Genomic DNA, 22,783 nt, shown 5'->3' with positions numbered 1-22,783 from the left:
CACACAAGTAAGAAAAATCAACAAAATCACCAAGGAACATTCAAACAATTCCAAACATTTGTAAATATACATGCGGGAATACAAAGTCACGCTCATGCACATATCTGTCTAAGCATGCACGCACACTATGAAACAGATAAATGTAGACACACGCACACACATACATACTCAAATGTACACAGATGCACAGGGGCCAAAACACACACAAATCGAGGGAGTCAGGGGAGCGTGTAAGTAATGGTGAGTGTGAGTAAGAGAGAAGCAGGCTGGCAGACACACACCACACACACACACACACACACACACACACACACACACACACACACACACACACACACACACACACACACACACACACACACATAGACGCACGCAATCCAACACTTGCATATGCTTCCTCCGCTTCACAGAGAGAGATCACCTCCCACTTCTTCTTCTCTCCAAACTGAGCTTTCCTCCTCCTCCTCCTCTCAACTCCTCACTTCATCACCTCCTTGCCTATTCCCTCGCCGACATATGCACGCATGCACCGGCGCACACTCACACACACACACACTCGCACGCAAGCACACTTCAGACAGATCAGGTCTCACCCCCTCCCCGGATCGTACGCTCCCTTGTCTTCAAAAAGGAATCTCCCGCTTCCTCTCCTGCCCCTCCTCACCCCTCACCCCTCACTCCTCTTTCCATCCCCTCTCCAAACACCTAACCCCCACGCACACACACTCACACCTCTCTCTCTCCACTTCACCTTCCTCCCTCACCCCTCCACAGTACCACCGCTCCTCCCCAAGGCCCCCCACCCCACCCCACCCCCACCCCGCTATTCCATAGTGCTCTCTGCTGGAAGGATTTAGAGGTACCCTGTAATTTTGGTGCCGGAGGAGCTCTTAAGTCCTGCCTGATCTTCTGGCTACACAGGCAGCCAATGTGTGTGTGTGTGTGTGTGTGTGTGTGTGTGTGTGTGTGTGTGTGTGTGTGTGTGTGTGTGTGTGTGTGTGTGTGTGTGTGTGTGTGTGTGTGTGTGTGTGTGTGTGTGTGTGTGTGTGTGTGTGTGTGTGTGTGTGTGAATATCTATTTGTGTGTGTGCCTGCACATGTCATGTGTGTCATGTGTGTGTTTCAGTGTGTGTTTGCTTCCGTTGGGCCAAGTGCTTACATGTCTATATATTTTTTTGCAACCATTTTCAAACTGGGGTTGTATTTATGTGTGTGCGGCCGTGCGTGTATTCGTGTGTGTGTGTGTGTGAGAGAGAGAGAGAGCAGTCTAATCAGGACGCAGGAGAGGAGCTCCCCCTCTGGCTGTATACTGAAGCAGTGAGCTGAGCAACAGTTGTGTGCACTGGGCCGCTAACCACCGCAAACCTTGACACTAATACTGCTACCTGCTAATGGTACGCGTAGGAAAGCAGCTCCCGGGAACAGGCAGCACGCGCTGATCTCAGAGCTGCTACATGGCGATGCTTAGCAAAAACCCGAAAAAGCGGGAAAAAAACAACTCTGTTGAACATGTAGATGAGAAAATCAGCTGCGCGCCATTGACCTAAATTTAATATTGGATTTGCAAAAAATAGCCTGTAAAAATGTGCAGCGCCGGAGTCGAAGATGTGACTATTTTATATTGTCTGCCAGGTTTTATTATTGAAAAGATGACGAGGAGCAACCATTGGCCGAGCCAAGCCCCAGATTCGTCTGAGATGATATGAAAAGTCATGAGTTTTCTTTGCCAAACCCGTGCAGGAGGCTACGAGAGAGACGGCGAGCCAGAGGTTGGAGGTTGATGACTGATTTCCATTTCTATTCCTAGGACAAAGAAACGGAGGGCTGATGGGCGAGGACATCTATTTAGATCCATTTCATTCTGCCGTAATCAGGCTTTAGCCATGGCCTAATACTGAGGATTAGAAAAGGTTCAAAGTGCAAACATCTAGATCCCCCAGTATTATTCCAGTCTGCCAACCTCACTCTGCATGTGTGTTAGTGTGTGTGTGTGTGTGTGTGTGTGTGTGTGTGTGTGTGTGTGTGTGTGTGTGTGTGTGTGTGTGTGTGTGTGTGTGTGTGTGTGTGTGTGTGTGTGTGTGTGTGTGTGTGCTTGCACGAGGCGTGCTCGCATGCGTGCCAGATCTGCTGGGGAGGGTTATCTCTGGAATCAGGCCCATAAACCTAATCTAACCCTCTCTGTGCTCATTCAGGAGTGAAATATTTCGTTCAAATAGGCTACTTCTCCCCACTTCGACTCCGGTGCGCTAATGTAAACAAATACCGAGATTGGAATTTGGCAGGTCTGAGAAAATAGCCCCGGTTCTGCTGTGACACTGTTGTTTGATACAGGAGACCGGCTCTGTTTGCTTGTTTTTTCTTGATGCTAAGTGTGAGTGATCGGAATCGTGGTCGTGTCTGTTTATGTGTTGAGCTCCTTTCTTCTTTTTTTAGTTTTCCTTTTTTTTTTTTTTTTTTTTTCCTTTTTTTTTATATTTGAAAATGTAGGCATTATTACTGCCGGCGGTTACTGTGACTACCCGGGCCCCTGCTCTGCTCGGCTCGGCTCGTCTAAGTGGAAGTCTGAATGCTGTGGAGAATGAGGGGAGGGGGGGTGCGGTGTGCGAAAGGTAGCCAATGAATGTCACCTCTCATCCACTTTCTCATTAAACAACCTGCTCTCTGTCTGTCACATGGGCTGTATCTATCCCCCTTCGTACGGTGCTTTGGGGCAGATGTTGCGCACGAGAGCATGCGCGCACACACACACACACACACATATATACGTACACACTGTATGTAAGCCAGCAGCCCCTCCTAGGCAGGACAGGAATAATAAGCAGCCAGATGATTCATGATGGAAATGGGTGTGTGTGTGGGGGGTGTATTCAGCAGGACCACCTGAGTGACCTCATTTAGCAGACCTGAGAATAAATATAGACCTTCACGTCACACTTTAGCCTCGGCTCGCGTCGCCTCGGCCGGTCAGCGCCCGCATCTCGCACACGTCTCCCACTCTTTGCACCTTTGGGAGCCGCCCTTCCGCTCCCGCATCCCGAACGTCCTTGTAAAAAATCTGTGTGCATTCACATATGCATGTTAATGCGCTAGCGGCAGTGGTATGCATGTGTAGCATTGGAACGGGAGCCTTTGTTGCAGGCCAGCTCTTTCCCCAGTTAGGCTTTTCTCTTGGCTGACACATTTTGTGCTGTAGATATTTCCCAACATCAACATTTGGCACCTGGTTTCTCTTATGACTTCAGCAGCTGTAGATCTTTTGTTCTCCCACTAGTCACTCTGCGGCCAGTGATCCACACCCACAAAGAGGGCCTTAAATCATACAAAAAAACAGCTTTGGAGCCTGACCGCTTTATTAAAAAAGAGCAACATTCCTTCATGCAATGACCAGCTCGGTCGGTATTCTGGACTCCTCGCGCTGAACCGGTTTGTTCCACTAAATCATTAGCAGCAGAGGGGGGAGTTTTTCTTTGTTCTTCATCCTACGGTTTGCTTTATCCCCTTGTGTTTTTATCTCCGCCGCGACACACAGGAAGACCCAATTCCCTAGTTTCCTCTTTCCAAAACACCGATGATGACCGTCAGCCTTTTAATATCTGGGAATCCAGATTTGGATTAACGTCAGTAGCGTAGAGGGAGAGGAGCTTTCAGATTAAAAAAAGAGCTGGCAGTGTGTCCTTGTTGTGGAGAACGGTTAGGGAGTTTGAGAAACGAGTCTGGCAGTTATTGTTTTTGAATGAACGCTGACATGATAAATGTAACTACAGTGATATCACACAAGATAGAATGACAAACACAGGAGTGTGTGCTGCAAGATTTCCTTTTTTTTCACTGCGCATTGGTTAATGGACTCACCAGTTGTTTCTGGAGTCAATTTCCATCTTGAATAGTGCTTGAAAGATGTAAGGACATAAGGAAATGTATTTAGAATCGGTCCCGGTTAATCGGATTATGACTTTCCATCGGTACAGTAAATGCCTTGAATCATTTGACGTTCTAAAACGGCCTGAGCACAAACAACATTTAAAGTGATCATCCCTCCATAAAACCCAGCTCTCTTTCAGTTGTTTGTCCAAACACAAACCTCGGAGGGCCAACATTATGCCACATCAGCTGCCGAGCCTGTTCAGCCAGCCTGAAGGAACAGCTAATTTAGATGACAGAAGTAAGTTAACACTGAGAAGATTTGCTCCCCCTGAGTGGATATTAAATTCAAAGCATTACGCTCACTCTTACTCAGATTATTCCTGTGCCTTTTTCAGCTTGATCTTCAAAGAGCTCATTTTTTTTGCATAACCTTGCCCTGGAAATTTTTTAAAATTGAAAGAATATATCGGGCAGTAAAACAGCAGGGTGAGGTCAGCCATCGGGGGCAGCGTCTGGGGCCATTCGGGGCTGTGAGACAGTGCGCCTCCAAGACTGGAAGCAGGCATGTTCACCTCACTGTCTTTGAATGTTCCCTTTGGAAAGAGACATGCTCCCTGCATAGGCTTTACATAAATCACAAGACTCACTTAGCCTTGAGTGTTCATTCACATTAATGTCCCGCGTAAATTGTAAAATCTTTTTGTTCCTGCTCTGCTCTCGGCAGGGCCTGGCCCCCATCGTATATATTTCAGTGTCCGGCTCACTCAAGCCGTGTTGAGTCTACAGCTGGGGGGGATTTGCCAAAGAGCTCCTGTCACAATGTTATCGCAATCATTCCTCGCAAATTATCACGTACTCCGGCCACACTAACAAAATGTTGTGGTTCCCCCTCGTAATCCGGAGCCCGAGTATGATCTGATAATGTAACATAATATTAGTGCAATTCATTATTTAGCTTTCTCCAATTGCGCCAGGAGTACAAAGCTGAAATCCCACAGGGCGACAAAATGTCAACATTAATAATACTTCGGAATGACAAGGCATGAATCAACCTGATGATCGTTTTCCATGGCAACAGAGCCGGTATTTCAGCACCTCTGGAGTTTATAGCAGGGAAATGCATGTAGAGACATTGACATACCATACCAGGGAGGGTAAGTATTTACCCTCCATGCTTCCCCCACCCCCCACCCTGTCTGTAGCTGAGTCTGCCTCTCTTTGTGTCATCATTAGATAAGCACCCTCTCCAAGACTATCTCATCATAATGAGGGTGCCATCTGAAGCAATCACCCAGGGAGATGGTCATTGAGTTAAGAGGGGGGTGCAAGGGAGGGGTAGAGTCAGATAGTGCAGATAAAAAACCAAATGAAGAGAGTGAAAAAGCAGAGAGGGTTTAGAGAGAGAGAGAGAGAGAGAGAGAGAAAGAGACCAAGGCGGATAATGCGAGGAAGAGAAACAAAAGCATTTCAGAGGAAGGGAGTAAGTTGAAACAGCAGACTAAGCGGAGATGGAGATTGTTCGGGGAATTCCAAAATTAGAGCTGCCATCGCATGCGCCCACACAGGCGCACGGCCACACACACACACACACGTGCGCGCGCGTGTGCATGCAAGCACACACAACCGCCTTGCGCTGGCCGCTCAGTGTTAAGGTCAGAGTCACACTCTGTCTCCCTAGGTCATTATCATGGGCCCTGAAATAGACAGCCAATTGTGTCACAGTGTCTGAAGTGAATGTGACATTGAATAAACAACCTCGCTCAAGTCCGGGCAGATCGCGCACTTTAAAACAAATGGAGGGAGGCCGACACAAACACACGTACACACACCCACACACAAACACTAATATAGAAAGGGACACACACACAAACATTAAGGGAGGCATTTAGCTCTCGGCGCTACCAGCAAGTAATGACACATGTGGCTCAGAGGGAGTAAGCAGCTCGAAGGACTTGGCAAGCAGCTGGAACTCTGGCTGGCATGTCTCACCGTTCAAGTATGCACAGACAGAAAACACTCACACACACACACACAGGTCTGACCACGGTCCTCCCTCAGTAGACTTCTAATGTTGTTCCATTCATTTGACTTCACTTTATTGTGTTAATGAGAGATACCGTCGAGAGGAGCTGGCGGTTGATTGAGGGTGAGAACGGCTAATCACTGGAACAGCTAATCAGTGCTTGTCGTAAATATTGATTAGTTCTGTGCGTTATGGACGTGCTCATTAACCAGTGTGTCATCTTCTCTCCTCTCCTCCTGCTTCTCTTTTCTTCCCCCACCTCTCCTTGTCCTTCACCCCTTCCTCTCCCTTTCTCCTCACACCTCATCTCCTTTCTCTCCCCCTCCAGCAACCTCCAACGGTAGCGTCGAGGGCCTGGAGAACCGGGAGGGAGGCGTGTGCAAGAGCAGAGCCATGAAAGTCATCATGAAAGTCGGGCAAGGTATGTGTGCGCTCACCTCGCATGTAGAACACAATACGGCGACGCTGCCTTAAAGCCGTGTTTGACTTTGGTGTGACATTTTCATCTATCGCCACGGGCTCCTAGTGTGACTTTGTCTGCCACCGGCCTCCGTCAGGACATGCTCGAAAGAACTGTGTTAATGTATTTTTGACTTGTTTTGATAGATTTTTTTGGTACGACGTCTTTCAAGGCATTACTTTGGGTTTGGTGGTAGTTCAATACAACCATTTATTGACTTCCAGTGGTGTCACATCTTGATAATATGATCATATCATTCTATCATTATAGAAAAATTCAGGTGTCCAAATAATGATTCCAAGCAAAATATAAGATTTGTTTGCTACTTATGGAGAGTTTTGTTAAATGCATAACAATGGAAAGCGGTTTATTTTTATCTAAAATAATTTATTAATATTTAACGGTTTTATAAAGTTGAGCTGTGATTTTGTAAACATTTGCGATTGATATATCCAAACAGAAAATTAACAACTATTTAAAAATATAGTAGTGAAATTTAAACACATGCCAAATAGGTCATAACACAATATAAATACCTTGAGAAATGAGTAGTGTCATCATTTGCTTCTTTATCTAAAAAAATTTAAATAGCAATACTTAACACTTCACTTCGTAGCATTAATACGCAGTATGGATATACTTACTAAATAGTTTATATCACGGTAGAATGTGGTTGTAAGGAATTAGGACATTTAAAGGGTTTGTTAATGTCTATTTCAACAGTTATAATTACCCATACAAACCATCCATAACTGGTTTATGAATATTTAATGTATGATTGATAACATAGAATATTCATATTTAATAATATGTGATTACACACACAAACACATCCCTACATATCGTGGCCTACATGGAAGGAGTTTGTTTGAAGTTGTTGAATAAAATGAATACAAATATGTTGTATTTATAAAGGACTTCATTCAAAGAAATGTATGCAATATTACTTCAGTTTATTTAATTAATGAATATAAATCACAATCATTTGATACAGAGGGACCTATTTTTTTAATATTATTATTATATCGTTAGTCATTCATTATCTGTCTAAACACCAGGAGTTAAGTTGATCAAAAACACATTATCACACTATAAGTGTACAAATACATCATCGTGTTTTACTGTATCTAATACAAACCATTTAGTATTAATGTTATACTGTTTACTGATGCTAAAAAGGTGGTCAAATTAATTATTACTAAGTGTTCCAGCTTTAAATTACATTCGAAACATTATTTATTTTGTCAGTTTCAAAGTAATTTGTTTATATTTACCATAAGAAAAGATTCTGCCATATACTATCATATGGAGGTAACCATTGCTTTAATATCTCTGGTTGTGTCAGGCCATTGAAAGCAATGTTGCAAATCAATAAGCAGGACTGCTTTATGGACTGCAGTATTGGATTTACAGGGTTTCTGCGTCAATGTGATGAAGTGCACTGATTAGATTAGGTATATAGTTAGGTATACGTCTGCCACCTGGTTTCTACAATCAGTTGAATATGTAGTAAATCAATATCATGCTGTAACATTACATATGCTGTGATACACGATTTTATTCACACTTCCCCATCTTCTACTTGTCATAAACAGTGGTTTTGACCAATTATTTTCATACTTATAAACAGTGTGTGCAAATGGCGAGAGAAACCCTAGACCAACGAAATAAGAAATGATCATGCTTAAAAATGTGAGAAGGCCTCTGATATCCCTCAGCTGTTATTCCAGATTCTCATAAAGTAATCACAGAATGAAAATGTGTTTGAAATCCATATGTAAGTGCACGGCCGGGGTAAGTCATCTAAAAATGCTGGGAGTAAACAAGCCCGCTTTGTTTAGATATCCTTGGACACAACATTTGGTTCGCATCATACTTTTCACTTTGAGACGCAGTTTTTGCTCAATATGTGGACGTCTATATCCTGAATGTGACAGTGCACAGTACACAGATGTGTTACTCTCTAAACATTCCCCCCCCATCCTCCGCGAGGTTGTTTTGACCGAAACAGACACTAACCGCCGTATGAGAGGAACATCTGCCCATCACGATGAGCTGATTGCGGCTTAAAAGCTCGTTCTCAACATGTCAAGAATAAACCGAGACTTGCTGAAAAATCTGTAGAGTGTGTGTGTGCAAATCTGTGTGCAGATATTTGAATGTTGGCCACTGTGATGGCAGCAGCGGATCCTGGCAGTATGTGGGAGAATAGAAGCTAACAAGCTGCTGATGCTAGCAAGGTCCACGTTGCAACAAATTCAGCAGATACAGTGAAAAAATACCCGCAACAATCTCTGGGAACAGACAGGCATGGCATTATCTTTCCATATAGGTCAATTTGAGCATCCGACAGGCCGGGATTGCAACACCATCGCCGCATGAATGCAGGGCAGCACAGGCTTTTACAATACACCATTAACTAGGAGAGAAAAAACAAATCCCTGAGCTCACGTTAATGGAAGTTGAACGGAAATGTCTTATTCGAGGAAAGTTCCAAGAAAGTTCCCTCTCAGCTCGAGTCTGATTCCGTGGCTGCCGGCTGTTCCTCAACTTCGCCACAGCCGTGCGCTCATTTAAAAAAAAAAAAAAAACGGTCAGAAGCGAGCTGTCACTCAAAAATCTTTGTGCCCTAAAAACCTTGTTTGAAAGGATGCTACTGGCCCAGCTGCTACTACTTTTGAATCTATTTCTGTGAGCGGAATATTTGATGCATAATGTGCCCATCCAACCCAGTAACTATTAGGGGAAGGGCCATTAGAAATTAGAGCGTCCACTGAAACTTTGATTTAGCTGCTGTGTATGACTTCTAGGGAAGTTAACATTACACTGGGGAAAAAAAGGGCTCTTCAGTAATAAGTAAAAAAAATGAAAAATGAATACAAGATTTGTTTTTGCTTATATAAAGAGATGATAAAGATGTATTGAAATAAGATGTAACATTTAGGCCATTCAAAATAAATAACTACTTAGAATTAGCTGGGAAAAACTTATTTTTAGATATATTTTATAAGTTTTAGGAAGTGTTGTTTGTCATAATAATCCTCAGAAGTAGTCATTTTTCAATTAAAATTACATTCAAGATGCATTGTAAAAAGACAAGCTCCTATATCCCACTGAAATGTCATTTAATAGACACATATACTTAATAAGATAGTATTTTGCGAGTCTAAGGTTGCTCTAACAATTATTTTCAGTTAAAATTACAATATTGACGATTATTTTATTCACTTATCGATGAACTTAAATACAAACAAATGCAATGTAATACCGCCGAGCCCAAGATGACGTATTTAAACTGCTGTTTTAATGTGAAAGTGACGGAATGTACAATTACTGGTACTATTCTTCAGAACAAAGCTACAAAGATAAAAGGCTACTTACGTCAATACATTAATGCATCGGTCATAACAATACAATGATATAATAACCATAATAACTCACAGGGGCCAGGTTCCTACATTGAGGAGGTTTACTTTTAATACTTGTATAGTTTTATCTATGCAGTGTTTTCAATCAAGGAATTTTACTTTTAATGGAGTATTTTCACAATTAAGTATTGATACTTTTGCTTTGGTAAAACTTCCTCCACCACTTTCATCTGACCATTTAATGATGTTCTGTTTACAATCATATATGATAAAGAAAAGCATCTCAGCAGTTCCTCATTAACCAACAAATCATTCCAGCTGTAGTTACCATAAAAAGCAATATGGCTGAAAGAGTGATATATTTGACTGACTCTATTGGTGCGAAAAGGATGCTTTGATTAGTTGACAAACTTTTCTTTATTACCAATTAAGCATTTTAGGAATTTATCGAGCAAAAACAATTGCTGGTTGTAGCTGAAATGTGGAAACGTTCTACTTTTTCTCTGTTCCCTTTAACCATAAATTGAATATATTTGTCTTTTGGCCTGTTGGTCAAACAACCCCAGTCTTTTGAAGATAAAGAACCAATTATTATTTTGCAGCCCTCGACTCTACCCTCTGCATCCACACTGGATGTTGATTCAATTAACACAAAACATCCGGGCCTCAGCTTGGCTCTGACCCCACATGCTATTGTGTTAAAGCTACGTTTCCTTCTCCTCGGCAGCTGAATGCCAACACTTCCTGCAGCCAAGTCCCCGAGATCTTCCCATATGTCCACTTGCGCCCTTTTGCACTTTGCTCTGTGGAATACATCTCGGTGACTCATGCCAGTGTGCACATTCTTCCGTAATGTATTTTCTTGTGGAGACACTCCCATGCCTAATCACGTTGAATCATCGCTTTTGTGGGAAATTATGCGCCCTGACACGTCAATATGTAATTGTGCTTTAAATGCCTCGTGTTCCGCCTTTTGTCTCTATAGAAAATGCGAAGTGAAGAGGAAGCACAATTGATTGCAGGAGAAACAAGAGGAGCCCATATTTTATACATTCATCTCTGTTCAGCGCTCTCTTTCCCCTCCACCACATCATGTCACCGCGCTCATTAGAAATATGTTGACTCACCACCTAGCACGCACCTCTCTCTCCCCCCCCATCTCTCTCTCTCTCTCTCTCGGTCTCTCGATCATTGTCTCCCTCACTCTCACTCTCACTCCTCCTCTCCCCCCCCCGTTCCCCCTCCCCGCCTTCTCCCCTCCTTCTGGCGGGTTTGGCAGTTCTGAGGTAGTTGCTGTCTGCATAGCTAAGGGAAATGTCAGCAGTACACACACACACACACACACACACACACACACACACACACACACACACACACACACACACAGAGAAAAATGGGTCAGAACATTAGAACGCTACCCCGCACATGCTCAGTGGTAGACACACAGTGTTGGGGCTATACGAGAGAATCAGATCACTGTGTCCCCTCGCATCGGCTGCCATACATGAATGTTCCCCACTTCTCACTCCTGTCTTTTCTCATCAATTATTGACGGAGCACAACAGCTCACGGCTAGGTTCACCGCTGCTGCAGTCGGTGCGGAGCAATGCGGTGGTCTGGACGTGGAAGAGATAGAAGAGATCAATTTGTTAATAGTGAGGTTATGTTTGCCAAAAAAAGAAAAAACATTATTGCCCACGATTTTATCTCCCTCTTTGTCTTTCCTCTTTCCATATCCCCCCCCCCCCCCCCCTTTTTTTTTTCTTCTCTGTCTCTCTTTTCTATCGTTTATATCTTCCAGACTTCCCATACCCGAGTCATTTCCCTTCTCGAGGCTCAGCCAAACTGAGGGGGAAATAGAGAATAGACTGCTAAACTGTCAGGCCCTATTCAGACACACACACACACACATATGCACTGTCACACACATGCCACACAAACTTGCCATGAGGGACTCGTATGTAAATTGCCTCCCCACACACTCCCTCCTCTCTGTTTCTCACACACGCCCCTCTGAGCAGGCCTTCGGGGCTGTTGCAGATAGTGCATCTGATAGTGTTCTGTGGAATCCATCAGACCGGCTACGGTAATAGTTTGTAACTATCCTCCGTCTGCCGGCCCTGCCCTCGTAAAACGCCACCGCTGCCGCTGACCCACCAGTGTGTTTACCGCGCAGAGACTTCAAAGTGCGTGTTCTGAAACCACAACAGACAGACAGATAAACCGTCTGTTTCCTTTGCATTCCCCTCAGAGCTTATACAACCTCCTCTCCCCGTCTCCCCCCACTTCTCCTCCCGTCCTCCCATTTTCTCCTTTTCAGAAGTGTGGCTTCTTCCAGGCAGAGTTAAATCCAGAGCAATAAATAAGACATATTATGGCCTTTTAACGTGATGAATAATGTAAAACAATAAAAAGTTAATATATAACTACTTTACCCTCATTCTGCCATGCCTAAGTGTATTGTAAGTATATTCTAGGTGTGGGCTTGTGTGTGTGTGTGGGTTTGTGTGTGCATGCCCCTACGCTCTCATGAATGTGTCAGTGTTGGGAATGCCTGTCTGAGTGTTTGCTGAAGGAGCTGCTGATGTAGATGTGAGCTCATTTTTTACGACAGGACAGGGATACTGGCGTGTTTCACAGACGTTCGCTGACTTGTCCTTCCTCTTTTTTTCTGCTTTCATCTTCACTTCTTAGACGCTTTCAACACATGCAAAGATAACCTTCTCTGTGTCTAAAAGATGTATCAGAAGATAATAAAAAAGAATCCTTTGCCGACGCAGGGGGAAACAGTCGTTGTAATTCAGCGCATGCAGCTTTCCAAGGCTGAGTTTCTGTGTGTTTTGTGTTTCCCACAGTCCCGAACGCAGCAAACCCCGTGGCTCCGGACGCTACAGAGAACAACGCCATACCGGAGTCCAGTCCCAGTCCGCCTAACCAGGGTCGGATTGGGCCCGAGATGCCAGGAAACACTGGTGAGTTGATTGACACTAAACCCCAAAACTGCAGCCTCAGACTCTTTGTAGAGTGCAAATATTTTAGTAAAATAAAGGTTTTTGAAGTGTAAAAAAAAAGGGAATATTCACAGCTTCAAGGCTTCCTCAAATAATTTATCACATTTAGCCTGAAAAGAGAAAATAAAAATCATAGTTGAGTCTCCCACAGTAAGTATTCTCTCATATGGCTTTTTCATGCCTCAGGCATTCCTTTGATATCTGGGGGGGTCAAAGTGCAAAAAAAAGATGTAAAACCAAATGTTATAAGGAAAAAGGATTAAACTCACCAAAATTCAGTCGTCAATAAAACAATAAGTAACCACGCCCAAAACAAATGCAGCTCACCCAGAATCCCTTTCTTATTCATACTGTACACAAAGTTTGAGCTGTACCCAAGGAGACTCAAAGGCATTCCTCTTTATTATATTTCTATTTAAACCTCATTAGAATTGCAGATAAATGAAGATTAAAAGCCAAGATAATTGAAGGAGTCACTCCAGCCCCCTCTGAGGCTCTGTTCCCTCCTCCTTTACCTGTTTTCACCGGAACCTTTCATAACTTCCTTCCCACAGAAGGGACCACTGCTCAACTTTTTGACTTACTCCACAACTTTTATATGCAACTAACTTCCCCCCAAAGTACAGACCGCTCTGCTTGTCCCAATGTGATAAGCTGCCCTCATTTAATAATTGCTTATTTGACATTAGTTGCTCCATAAAAAGATTTCCTAATGTCACTTTTCCCCACACCGGGGCTTTTACCTGTCTACCATTGTTAGATCAGTGATTATGTCAAGTGAAGGAGTGGAGGGCGGATTGAAGGACGTGTCAGTGCGGTTTGAGGGGCTGATATTTCAGGAATGAAATGTCTGACAGCCCCCTCTCCGGCTCCCTCCCAGCGCCCAGAATGTACGAAATTCCTCGCGCCTCTGATTTCAGCGATAAGCCCGAGATCGGTAGCTTCCAGTGATGTCATTTAGCCGTGATAAGGCGTAAGGCGCAGTTATCCCCTCCCTCGGTAAATGGTTAAGTGCGGAGTGGTCAGCCGAGTGCGGAGACACAGTCATTAGCGGGGATGGCAGTCTCCGGAGCTACAGGGCTTTTGTGTGCCTGTTGGGGGGGGGTTGGAGGGGTTGGAGGGGAGAGGCGGGGTCATGGACAGTAAAGAGGCGGTGCTGGTGGTGGTGGTGGGAGGAGGTGAGTGCTGCTCTTTGGCAGCAGCTGCATGCATACATGGAAAACAGATTTGGTTCCTCTCAGATTTCAGTCACTAGAGGAGCCAGTCACAGACCCCCCCCCCCCCATTCCCACCCCCTCCTTCCTCCCCCCCCCCTGTCCTGAACCCCAGAGACAAAGGGACAAAATAAAATCAGATGTTCAGATATGCTCCTCATTATTTTATTTTATTTTTTTCCATATCTCACTTGGCCTTCACCGTACAAACATGGCCCCCGACCTGTCACACAAGTTGCCAAGTCCCGGCCTTATCAGAGCGGGAATCTTTGTCATGTGGAGTGATGTCTACAGATTTCATTAGGAGTCTATTTTGAATGAGCTAATTCAATTAAATCACATCAGTGGGGCTGTTAGTCGTGTAGGGCAGACAACAAACGGGGATGTGATCACAGTTGATTTAGGCACGGAGCAGCAAGATCTGCACATGACAGGAGTGGTTTACTGGAAATTATATTATCCTCCGATTGTTCCGCAGTCTCTGGAGGGACTGAATGAAAATGATTTGGTTGGGCAGAGGCGCCGACTCTTACCCTCCCCTTCTGTTTGAAAGAAAGAAATCTCAAAATAATGTATCTAACTATAAAGCAACGGATCTCTGTCTGTCTGGATATCTCGACAACCGTTCATCCGATCTATTCCCTCTTGGCGGCCGTTTTTCCTGTTGACCCAAAGGAGTGCAGTGTCGAATTTGGTGCAACTTGGACACGTGACACGTTCAGTATTAATAAACTTTGAATAAACAAGCACACAGCCCTCTGTGTAGCAGCGGAGGCCGAGATTTGGGTTTCTTAGGTCCGGCATTTTGTCCCCAGCGGGTCTGACTTACATTTACGACTGTTCTTTTGCGGCTGGATGCCGGACGAAGCCTGCTAATGTCACATGGAGGCTGGCTTGCTTTAGTTTTCATCCTTTCTCTAACTTTTTTTTTTTTACTGAAGTAAAACTATTAACTATTAATAGAAGAAATATGAATACAGCACAGTAAAAGCGTTCTCCTCAAGTGAAGAGCGAAAGAGGCCTTATCAGCACAATGTACCTAGATGTGACATCTGTTCAAGTTGGAGCTTTTAATTCTAATGTGATGCTGGATAGTTTAATGAATAATAATGTGTTTGCGTTGTTATATTTTGTGAGCCAAATCTGAATCTGCAGCGTAATCAGTAACATTACGCTGCCAGATGAAGGTATTACTGCAATGTTTTCCTTCGAAGTAAAAGTCCACAGTTAAGTATTCAGTTAAGTTGCATATTTGTAAGTTCATTGGGGCCAGGAACAGGCAGCTCTGTGCCAAAGGGCTTGTGCACTGCATCATCCCCCCCCACCACCCACCCACCCACCCCATATCCTCTGCATATGGCAAAACGGACCTTTATGGCTCACATGGAAGCCATCTTTTTGATGTGCCTATTTGGTCTCTTCTGCCCCCCTTCCAACCCCCCAATGATTTATGCACAGTCCCTAAGCCCTCTCTTTTTATTCCTCTCTGTAGACATGAATCAGGACCAGTCTGGCTCCTCGGGAAACTCGGACGGCATCCTGGGCTCCAAAGTGGCCGTGTTCTCCGCCATCGGGGCCGGCTGCATCATCTTCCTCGTGCTCATCCTCCTCCTCGTCATCCTGCTCATCAAGATGCGCAAGCGCTCCAGGAAAAACGGCCACTCGCAGCCCCGCCCCTCGGCGCTGTCCCTCAGCACGCTGTCCAATCCCAAGATGCCCGGGGGCACGGCTGGCACGGAGCCCAGCGACATCATCATTCCGCTGCGGACAGAGAACAACTACTGCCCTCACTATGAGAAGGTGAGCGGCGACTATGGCCACCCCGTCTACATCGTCCAGGAGATGCCCCCGCAGAGCCCTGCCAACATCTACTACAAAGTCTGACGCGCTCCACACACACAGCCAGCGACACGGTTCGGGAGAGGGAAAGAGAGGAGCGCTTGATTTATGTCCTTGGGAAGAACACTTTCCTTCGCATTTTTGGGGACTTGATGCGTCTTCAAGCCCAGTATTATTTCTACCACCTGCTGCACAAATCTGGAGAGACGAGCACTGACCAGTGACCAGCGGGGTTACGAGCTGACTGATGAGAGAGGTTTATTCTGTTTGTTTTGGGTTGTCTGACAATCCCCACCTGCCCCACCCCCCCCCCACCCCCCCCCCACCACCACCACCCCCTCACCTCCCCACCTGCTACATCTCCCCACTGTGTCCCGACAGGAGGGAGGCGGGGCTGGAGTGAACCAACAGATGGAACTTCAGCTTCCTGGTTTTGCTGTCCCCTTTAACGGGCAGGATATAACTTATCTCAGTTCCCTGAAGTACAGTCTGTGCTACACCCAATTAAACACACCATCCCAGCACACAAGCCAGGAACAGGCAGACACAGGCCCCGGACGCCACTCAGCCTGCAGCTTGTGTGCAAGCATTAAACGTGTGTATGTGTGTGTGTGTGTGTGTGTGTGTGTGTGTGTGTGTGTGTGTGTGTGTGTGTGTGTGTGTGTGTGTGTGTGTGTGTGTGTGTGTCTGTGTGTCTGTCTCTGCGTGCATGTGTGTGCGTGTGTTAGTCAGGGCTCCGTGCTGGGCCAGGAAACTCTCCAGGTAGCTCAGGTATCAGACACAGCGTGTGAAATAACGTGTTCCTCTCCCTTCACACCTCTGATGTTTGCCTTACTTACTATTTTTGATGGAGGATTTTCCTCGAACCCTGATTCAGTTCACAAAGCAGTTGTATTTTGTTAGACTTTTCCTACAAGTGCACAATGTATAGAGTTGAATAGATCATCATTATTACTCCATCCTCTTCTCACCACCCATGTCATCCATCGCGCTCACTTTTTTCCTTTTTCTTTTTTTCCTGAGAACGTACCTTGACCCCGGACTGTTGACGTAGAGGTGTGTGGGTGTGTTTGTCTTTGAAAACTCCCTTATCCACTGATCTGATATGAGCTTTACCATTACTCTGGTATTTATGACCTACTTATCTGTATTTGAGGGTGTGTGCTCTCTCTCTGTGCGTGTGTCTGGGCATGTCCTGGGCAGACTTACTAGCTTAGGGGTAGAACACTAAGTTACTGTATGGTAAGGTTCAACAACAAGACAGACTGACAGACTGACAGACTGACTGACGCAAGGACAGACAGACAAGCCCATAATCTTATAAAACCCTCTCATTGCTCCAGTTGGCACTAACTGAAGGTTTTATTGTCTCTGATGAGCTTTTTCGGGGGTGGGGGGTGGGGGTGTTTTTTTAAAGACAGCAGGCAGGTTGATATTTGTTTGTTCTTGCTTCTGGTGCTCCGGTGTAAGCATCAAACAGTTATTGTGGTGCCTGCTGCCTGGGCGAGGTGGGCGTGGGGTCTGTGCTCGGCACCGATTGGCTGGCCTACATAGGTAGGATGCCCTATATATAAGTCGGCTGAACATTGGTATACAGTATTGCCGGATGCCAATTGGCTGCCATCTGTGGATGAGTCAGTGGAGTGCGCAGTCAGTGGTGTCGCCAGCGTGTGACTAATCTATGTGCCATCTCAGTGCCCACACTCGCCAGCCGGGGAGGAGAGAGAGAGGGAGGGAGAGAGAGAGAGAGAGGCGGCGGATGAGGGAGAAAATGTTCCTGTGACTTGGCTTTAACCTGAGAGGGAGATGGCGGCGCGGACGGGGGGAAGAGGGCGGGTGATGGGTGAGGTGGGGGTGGCGGTAGTTTAGCATTTATTTTTCCCATCCTCTCGCCAGTTGTGCTATGAATAAAAATGCTGTGCAGAATATTCCTCAGTCAAGGTGTTCAGCCAGCGAGGACACTGCAGCTCAGCTATCACACAGCCCAGGGCAGCAGGCACACCAAGACAGGATTTACTGCAGCCGGATGTGTGCACGCGTGCACACTCACGCTCGCTTTTAGGCGAGGCGGTGGGGAGGAGAGGAGGGCTCTCTCTGTGCACATGCAGGTGCTTCTAAGTGTGAGCGCTTATTTGTGCTTATATTTGCAGTTTTCTTTTTTTTTCCCCCTGCACGTGTGTATGTGTGTATGAATGCGTCTGAGGTCTAGGCAGGTGACTTGTTTTTTGAGGCACTGGAACTAGGTGCTCCCAAACAGTGCGGCTGCCAAAAGTACAGAGTGCCGCAGTCACCAAGTTAATGATGTGTGAGAGGAGAGGGGGAGCAGATAAGGACAGCTATTCCTCAGCACGCAGACACGAGCTGACGTTTGACGCACATGTGCGCACAGACTCACCGAGACTGACGGGTCCAGGTTTATCTCCAGTCAAAAAAGGGTCAGGCCAGCCTGCTGATTGTTTATTCACCTGCAGAGACACCCATCATCCACTGCCACATACTATTGCCATCCACGGACACACACAGGGCTGAGTTAAAAGGCAGCCCCAGCTTGGAGACTCGGGGGATGACTCCGGTGGCGTTTGCGTGTCGTTAACCTCAGAGTTAACGACCTAAACAGCTGCTTGTGCTTTTTGTGGTCCTGTGTTTTAACTCAGCATGCAGCCCTCAGTGGCCCTCTGTGAAACACATTTAAATCAAATATTTTTGTTTCGGATCGGTGCGCATCCATTCACCTACGGCAGCCAAGGGAGTCATTACCAAATTACCGCACACCATATCTCATTTTTATTCATTCTCGTGACCACTTAAATGTTTTTTCAAATTTTTTGGGGAGAGAAAAAAAAAAGAAAATTAAAAGGAGATAACAGAGTAATGTAAATATATGGATAGAGCCCATTTTAAGATGTAATTTCACCCAAACACTGCTCATAAGAAGAATTTAAGATTAGATTTTTGTAATGGAGGATGTTTGTAAATAGCTGTCTTTTTAAAGTGTGTTTTGTATGAATCCTTGCATTTTTTTCGTCTCTGTTTGCAATATGTTTTTATTTTCTTTTTTCTTTTAGAGTTAAACTGAATATTGCAACGGACTCATGAGCTGTCTTTTTTTTTGCAGCGTCCAGTATTGTCAAAAAGTCTTTGTTACCACACGTGTTAAAACAAAAACAACAACAACAACTGGGGTATCAGAGTTTTTGCATCACCATTTAACAGGAGTCTAGTTGCTCAGTGAAACTGTTCAGGACTGCAGCTTTGTCACCGAGCTGTTTTGAAAAGGATAGTTCATTGAAACTATGAATGATAAGGCCTCTTCCCTGTTGGAGACGGCACTTAACTCTGCATATGAAGACTGTGTAATTCCACTGCCTTTGAGTTACCTACACCCTCCACTCCATTATTAGATGTAACAAAAACATTTTGGTCCAGGAAGATTAATCTTTTATCTCAGTTTTAATAAGACTATCGGGCTAGACGGAGAGAGACGTAGAGCGAGAGGGGGGAGACGGAGGAGAAAAAGGGGGCCACGAATGAGAGTGTGACCGCTCTGCGCTCGCCATAAATCATCCGGTTTACACCACTCATTATCTCTGAGGCGGTCTTTGTTTTAAAGTTGCTCTCTCCCTCCCTTCCCTAATTTAGCACAAGGATGTTGGTTGCTCATGATCTGAGCCTCACCGTAGGTTGATTTCTGCTATTGTTCAAAGCCACAGTATTATTTTTCAATTGTGCATGTGTAAGCAAAACCTGTTGAATTTGTGTCCCCTTTGTTTGAATCATAACTGTCAAGTTGAGTTATTTTATTTCTTTTTTTTTTGCCATTCACTTCTTTTGCCGCTTCTCAGCGTAACCTATTGGCACCAGCTACAATGGAAATGTTGTTCCACCAGTTTGGAAACTACCGCATATTGATAAATAAAATTTTTCCCATGGAACTTGTTCTTGAGAGTTGTTCTTTCTGTCTTCCTCTTTTGTTTTTGTTTGTTTTCTTCCTCCAAGCCTCTACAAAAGTGGACAAAAGATTTCATTCGCCGTCTCACTGACCACCTTGGATCATAGTGGGAGCATAAACCAACCGCCCACGCTCACTGCACCTCCCTCCCAGTCCTCTCCCCCCCCCCAACCCCCAAAACCCTCACCTCAGGGGTCAGTGCTGCACAGATGGGTTTGTTCTGATACATTAGTCAGATTGAAATCACAAGCAGGCTTCATAAATTCATATTCGGGGGAGTATGGACACGCCTTTTTGCATAGTAACTAATACCCGTATCAACCCGCTCTGCCCTGGTGTCCTCCAAAATTACATCTCTTCATACATGATTAAATCTGATTGGCTGCACTCGGCATTTCCATTGTGTTTGTCTGAAATTACAGCCCGCAAACTCCCAGGTCCTCTGTGAAAGCAGAGATGGCATGAAATGCTATTAAAGTGATTGGGCATTTTCTCTGACAAACACATCAGTGTTTGTGGGCATGGCTTTTCGTGTGGCGGATGATGTGAGCGGAGACGGAGTGGGCGATTGAAGAGACTGAGAGAGAAAGTCAGGGCAATGAGAGACATAATGTGCCTGTGGCTTCACTGGCTCCCACCCCCATCCTCGCTGTTTCGCTCTGCGCCCCGGGGCAGGTACGTTCATCTGGTTTCCTGGCTCCGTCCCGAGACGCCCCCATAGATCCACGTTACTGTGGGTTTATTAAAACCTTCCCCCCACTGAGCCACTGTGTGTGACTGCATGTTTTACTGTGTATGTCTCTCTCAGTCTCTGTGTGTGCATTTGCCAAAGGGCTCTTCTGTTGTTCTACAACTGAGTCAACATCACAAAAAAAAAGGAAATATTACTGTTACAGCATGCACTGAAGCATTCTTACTCTTCATTTCTGGGGGAAATGCATCCTCTAGATCCTTATTAAATTCAATATTGGCCTTATATTCAGTTGTCCAGTGGCTATGTATACATATATACATATATTGATGCATCCTCTTCAGCAGCTTACAACTTTTATCAATGGTTGTCTCATTAACTGTCATTTTTTTTCCTTTTGTGCTGTGAGACTCCACTTCATTTGCATATTTAAACACCAGTGCGGTTTTAAACTGTAGCTAAAACACCCTCATGTGTGATGTGTCATCCCCCACAAAGCTTTTATTAATATTTTTTAGATTGTGTAACATGGTGAGTCGCATGTCTTTATAGATGAAACAAGTCACCTGGGAAAGCAACATCTGCCAGCAGTTTTGAGGCGGCTTGGGAACAATTTAACTTACACTCGTTTTCATCCATGACCGTGAATACTAATTGTGAAAAAGAACATCTTTTTTTTCTAGTTTGGTTTTTCTAACAGTTTATAATGTGGAAAAAAAGTAAATCACTGGAGATTATCATAGCATCACCTCTGAGGCATACAAGCGGAGCGAACTTGCATTTTTTATGTGTGAAATGAACTTTCTTCTTGGGCTGACAAAAATTGCATAATATAAATTCATAGCGTGTGGCCTCCGTAGTAATTACTATCAAACTGATGTAAACTAAACGAACACAGGGTCTTTTTAGGTGTGGAAGCAGAGATTAATGTTATTTTGAGCTGAGTAATTTGTTTAAGATTGCACTGTTGGGTTTTTTCTTTGCCTTAGATGATCACCATCCAGTTGTGCATTAGCATAGTTTACTTATCATTTGGTTTGCTACTAGTCATTTTCACTTCAACAGAAGCCATGGATGGAAAATAAAGTTTTCAGGGGGAGATCTGAAGTGATAGCTAACCAGATGAGGGAAAAAATTCAATAACACTGGAATCAGTCCTTTACCGGTGTAAGTTGGCACCACATCTTAGTTTTCCCCTCACGTCATTTCACACCCTCGGCTCCCACACTAAATCTGCTGCATGTGCAGACACTACCCTTGATCAGTTGAAGCAAGCAAGTTCAAACCCTGGAACTTCTCAGCTGTGACAATGCATCCGTGGGGAAGAGTCCGTCAATATAGCTCTTAAACGATTCGGTGTGCCATCTCTCCTAATGTTTTTTCATATGGATCGTGCAGGAGACTCGTAACTTACACCAGAATCAATATGACATGCTATGGGACATGTTCTTTCTCATGTAATGTACATATACATATTTAATGAGTTAATGCATCACTCGCCGGTCATAAATAATGCAGGCCCACTAATGCCTTTCATCAAATGCTGCTCATCAAATATCAAGCAGATTTTTCTGGTCAGTCGCAGAGCTACGGACGAAACCTGAGACGGCGCAAAGAGGCGGAAACTGGGGGAAGAAAAAACCCATGAAAGGAGAGTTCATTAGTCAAAGAGTTACATATGGATCGTTCATGAAAGGACTAATTAATGTGATTCAAATTCCAATCAATTGAGGGGGAACTATATCTAAACAACGTTCCTCTTTTATCCCTCAGAGGGGCAGGAAATGGGAATTCCACGGAAAAATCTTTTTTGTCTTGGGTTATGGTATGCTTCATTTTTATGTTTCATTACACCCGGGCACACACGCCCAGCCGTCAGCCACATATTGATGGCATTGTTATGACCAGAACATGCCTGATCGGACCTGGGCTATGGCAGGGATCCAGGTCTGACCGAGACTCATCAATCATACAGAGAGCGAGAGAACCTAAGAGACTTACACACATGGAAAACGCACACACGCTCACGGGAGAAATAGCTGTTGCGGCTGGCCGCCGGGTCACAGGTGTGGGGACCGAGGAAGAAAGTGGGAATTATTCCCTTTTCTTCCTTTCCCTCCTCCCCTTTAAAGAGAAACAGCTCATTCCCTCCCTCCCTCCCTCCCTCCCTCCCACGTCTTTGAAAACATCACATTTCCATCCACATTTCCTTCACCCAATTTAAAACCCACACTTCATTCGCCCCCTCAGCATCACCACCCCTCTCCTCCTCCATCTCCTACTCTCAATTAGGCCATGCCTCGAATCTCAGGCATTATCTCTCTTGGCCATTTATATAACATGACTCCAAAACGCATTTGCACAA

At 44.8% G+C, this 22,783-nt stretch overlaps 1 protein-coding gene across 1 annotated transcript in view; it reads left to right on the top strand.

The window, feature by feature from the left end:
* The window catches only part of efnb1 (ephrin-B1), a 59,847-nt gene extending 43,780 nt beyond the window's left edge, over positions 1-16,067 (top strand). Inside the window, exons 3-5 of the mRNA XM_054597775.1 lie at positions 6,215-6,307; positions 12,570-12,686; positions 15,432-16,067. Of these exons, the coding sequence (XP_054453750.1) occupies positions 6,215-6,307; positions 12,570-12,686; positions 15,432-15,823 (602 nt within the window). The 3' untranslated portion in view covers positions 15,824-16,067. The remainder of the gene's footprint in view (positions 1-6,214; positions 6,308-12,569; positions 12,687-15,431) is intronic.
* Positions 16,068-22,783: the final 6,716 nt, after the last annotated feature.

This window comes from Anoplopoma fimbria, chromosome 4, assembly GCF_027596085.1.
Source record: "Anoplopoma fimbria isolate UVic2021 breed Golden Eagle Sablefish chromosome 4, Afim_UVic_2022, whole genome shotgun sequence".
NCBI classification, from domain to species: Eukaryota; Metazoa; Chordata; class Actinopteri; order Perciformes; family Anoplopomatidae; genus Anoplopoma; species Anoplopoma fimbria.
The sequence above is the reverse complement of the archived record's forward strand: the minus strand, read 5'-3'. Positions and strand labels throughout refer to the sequence as shown.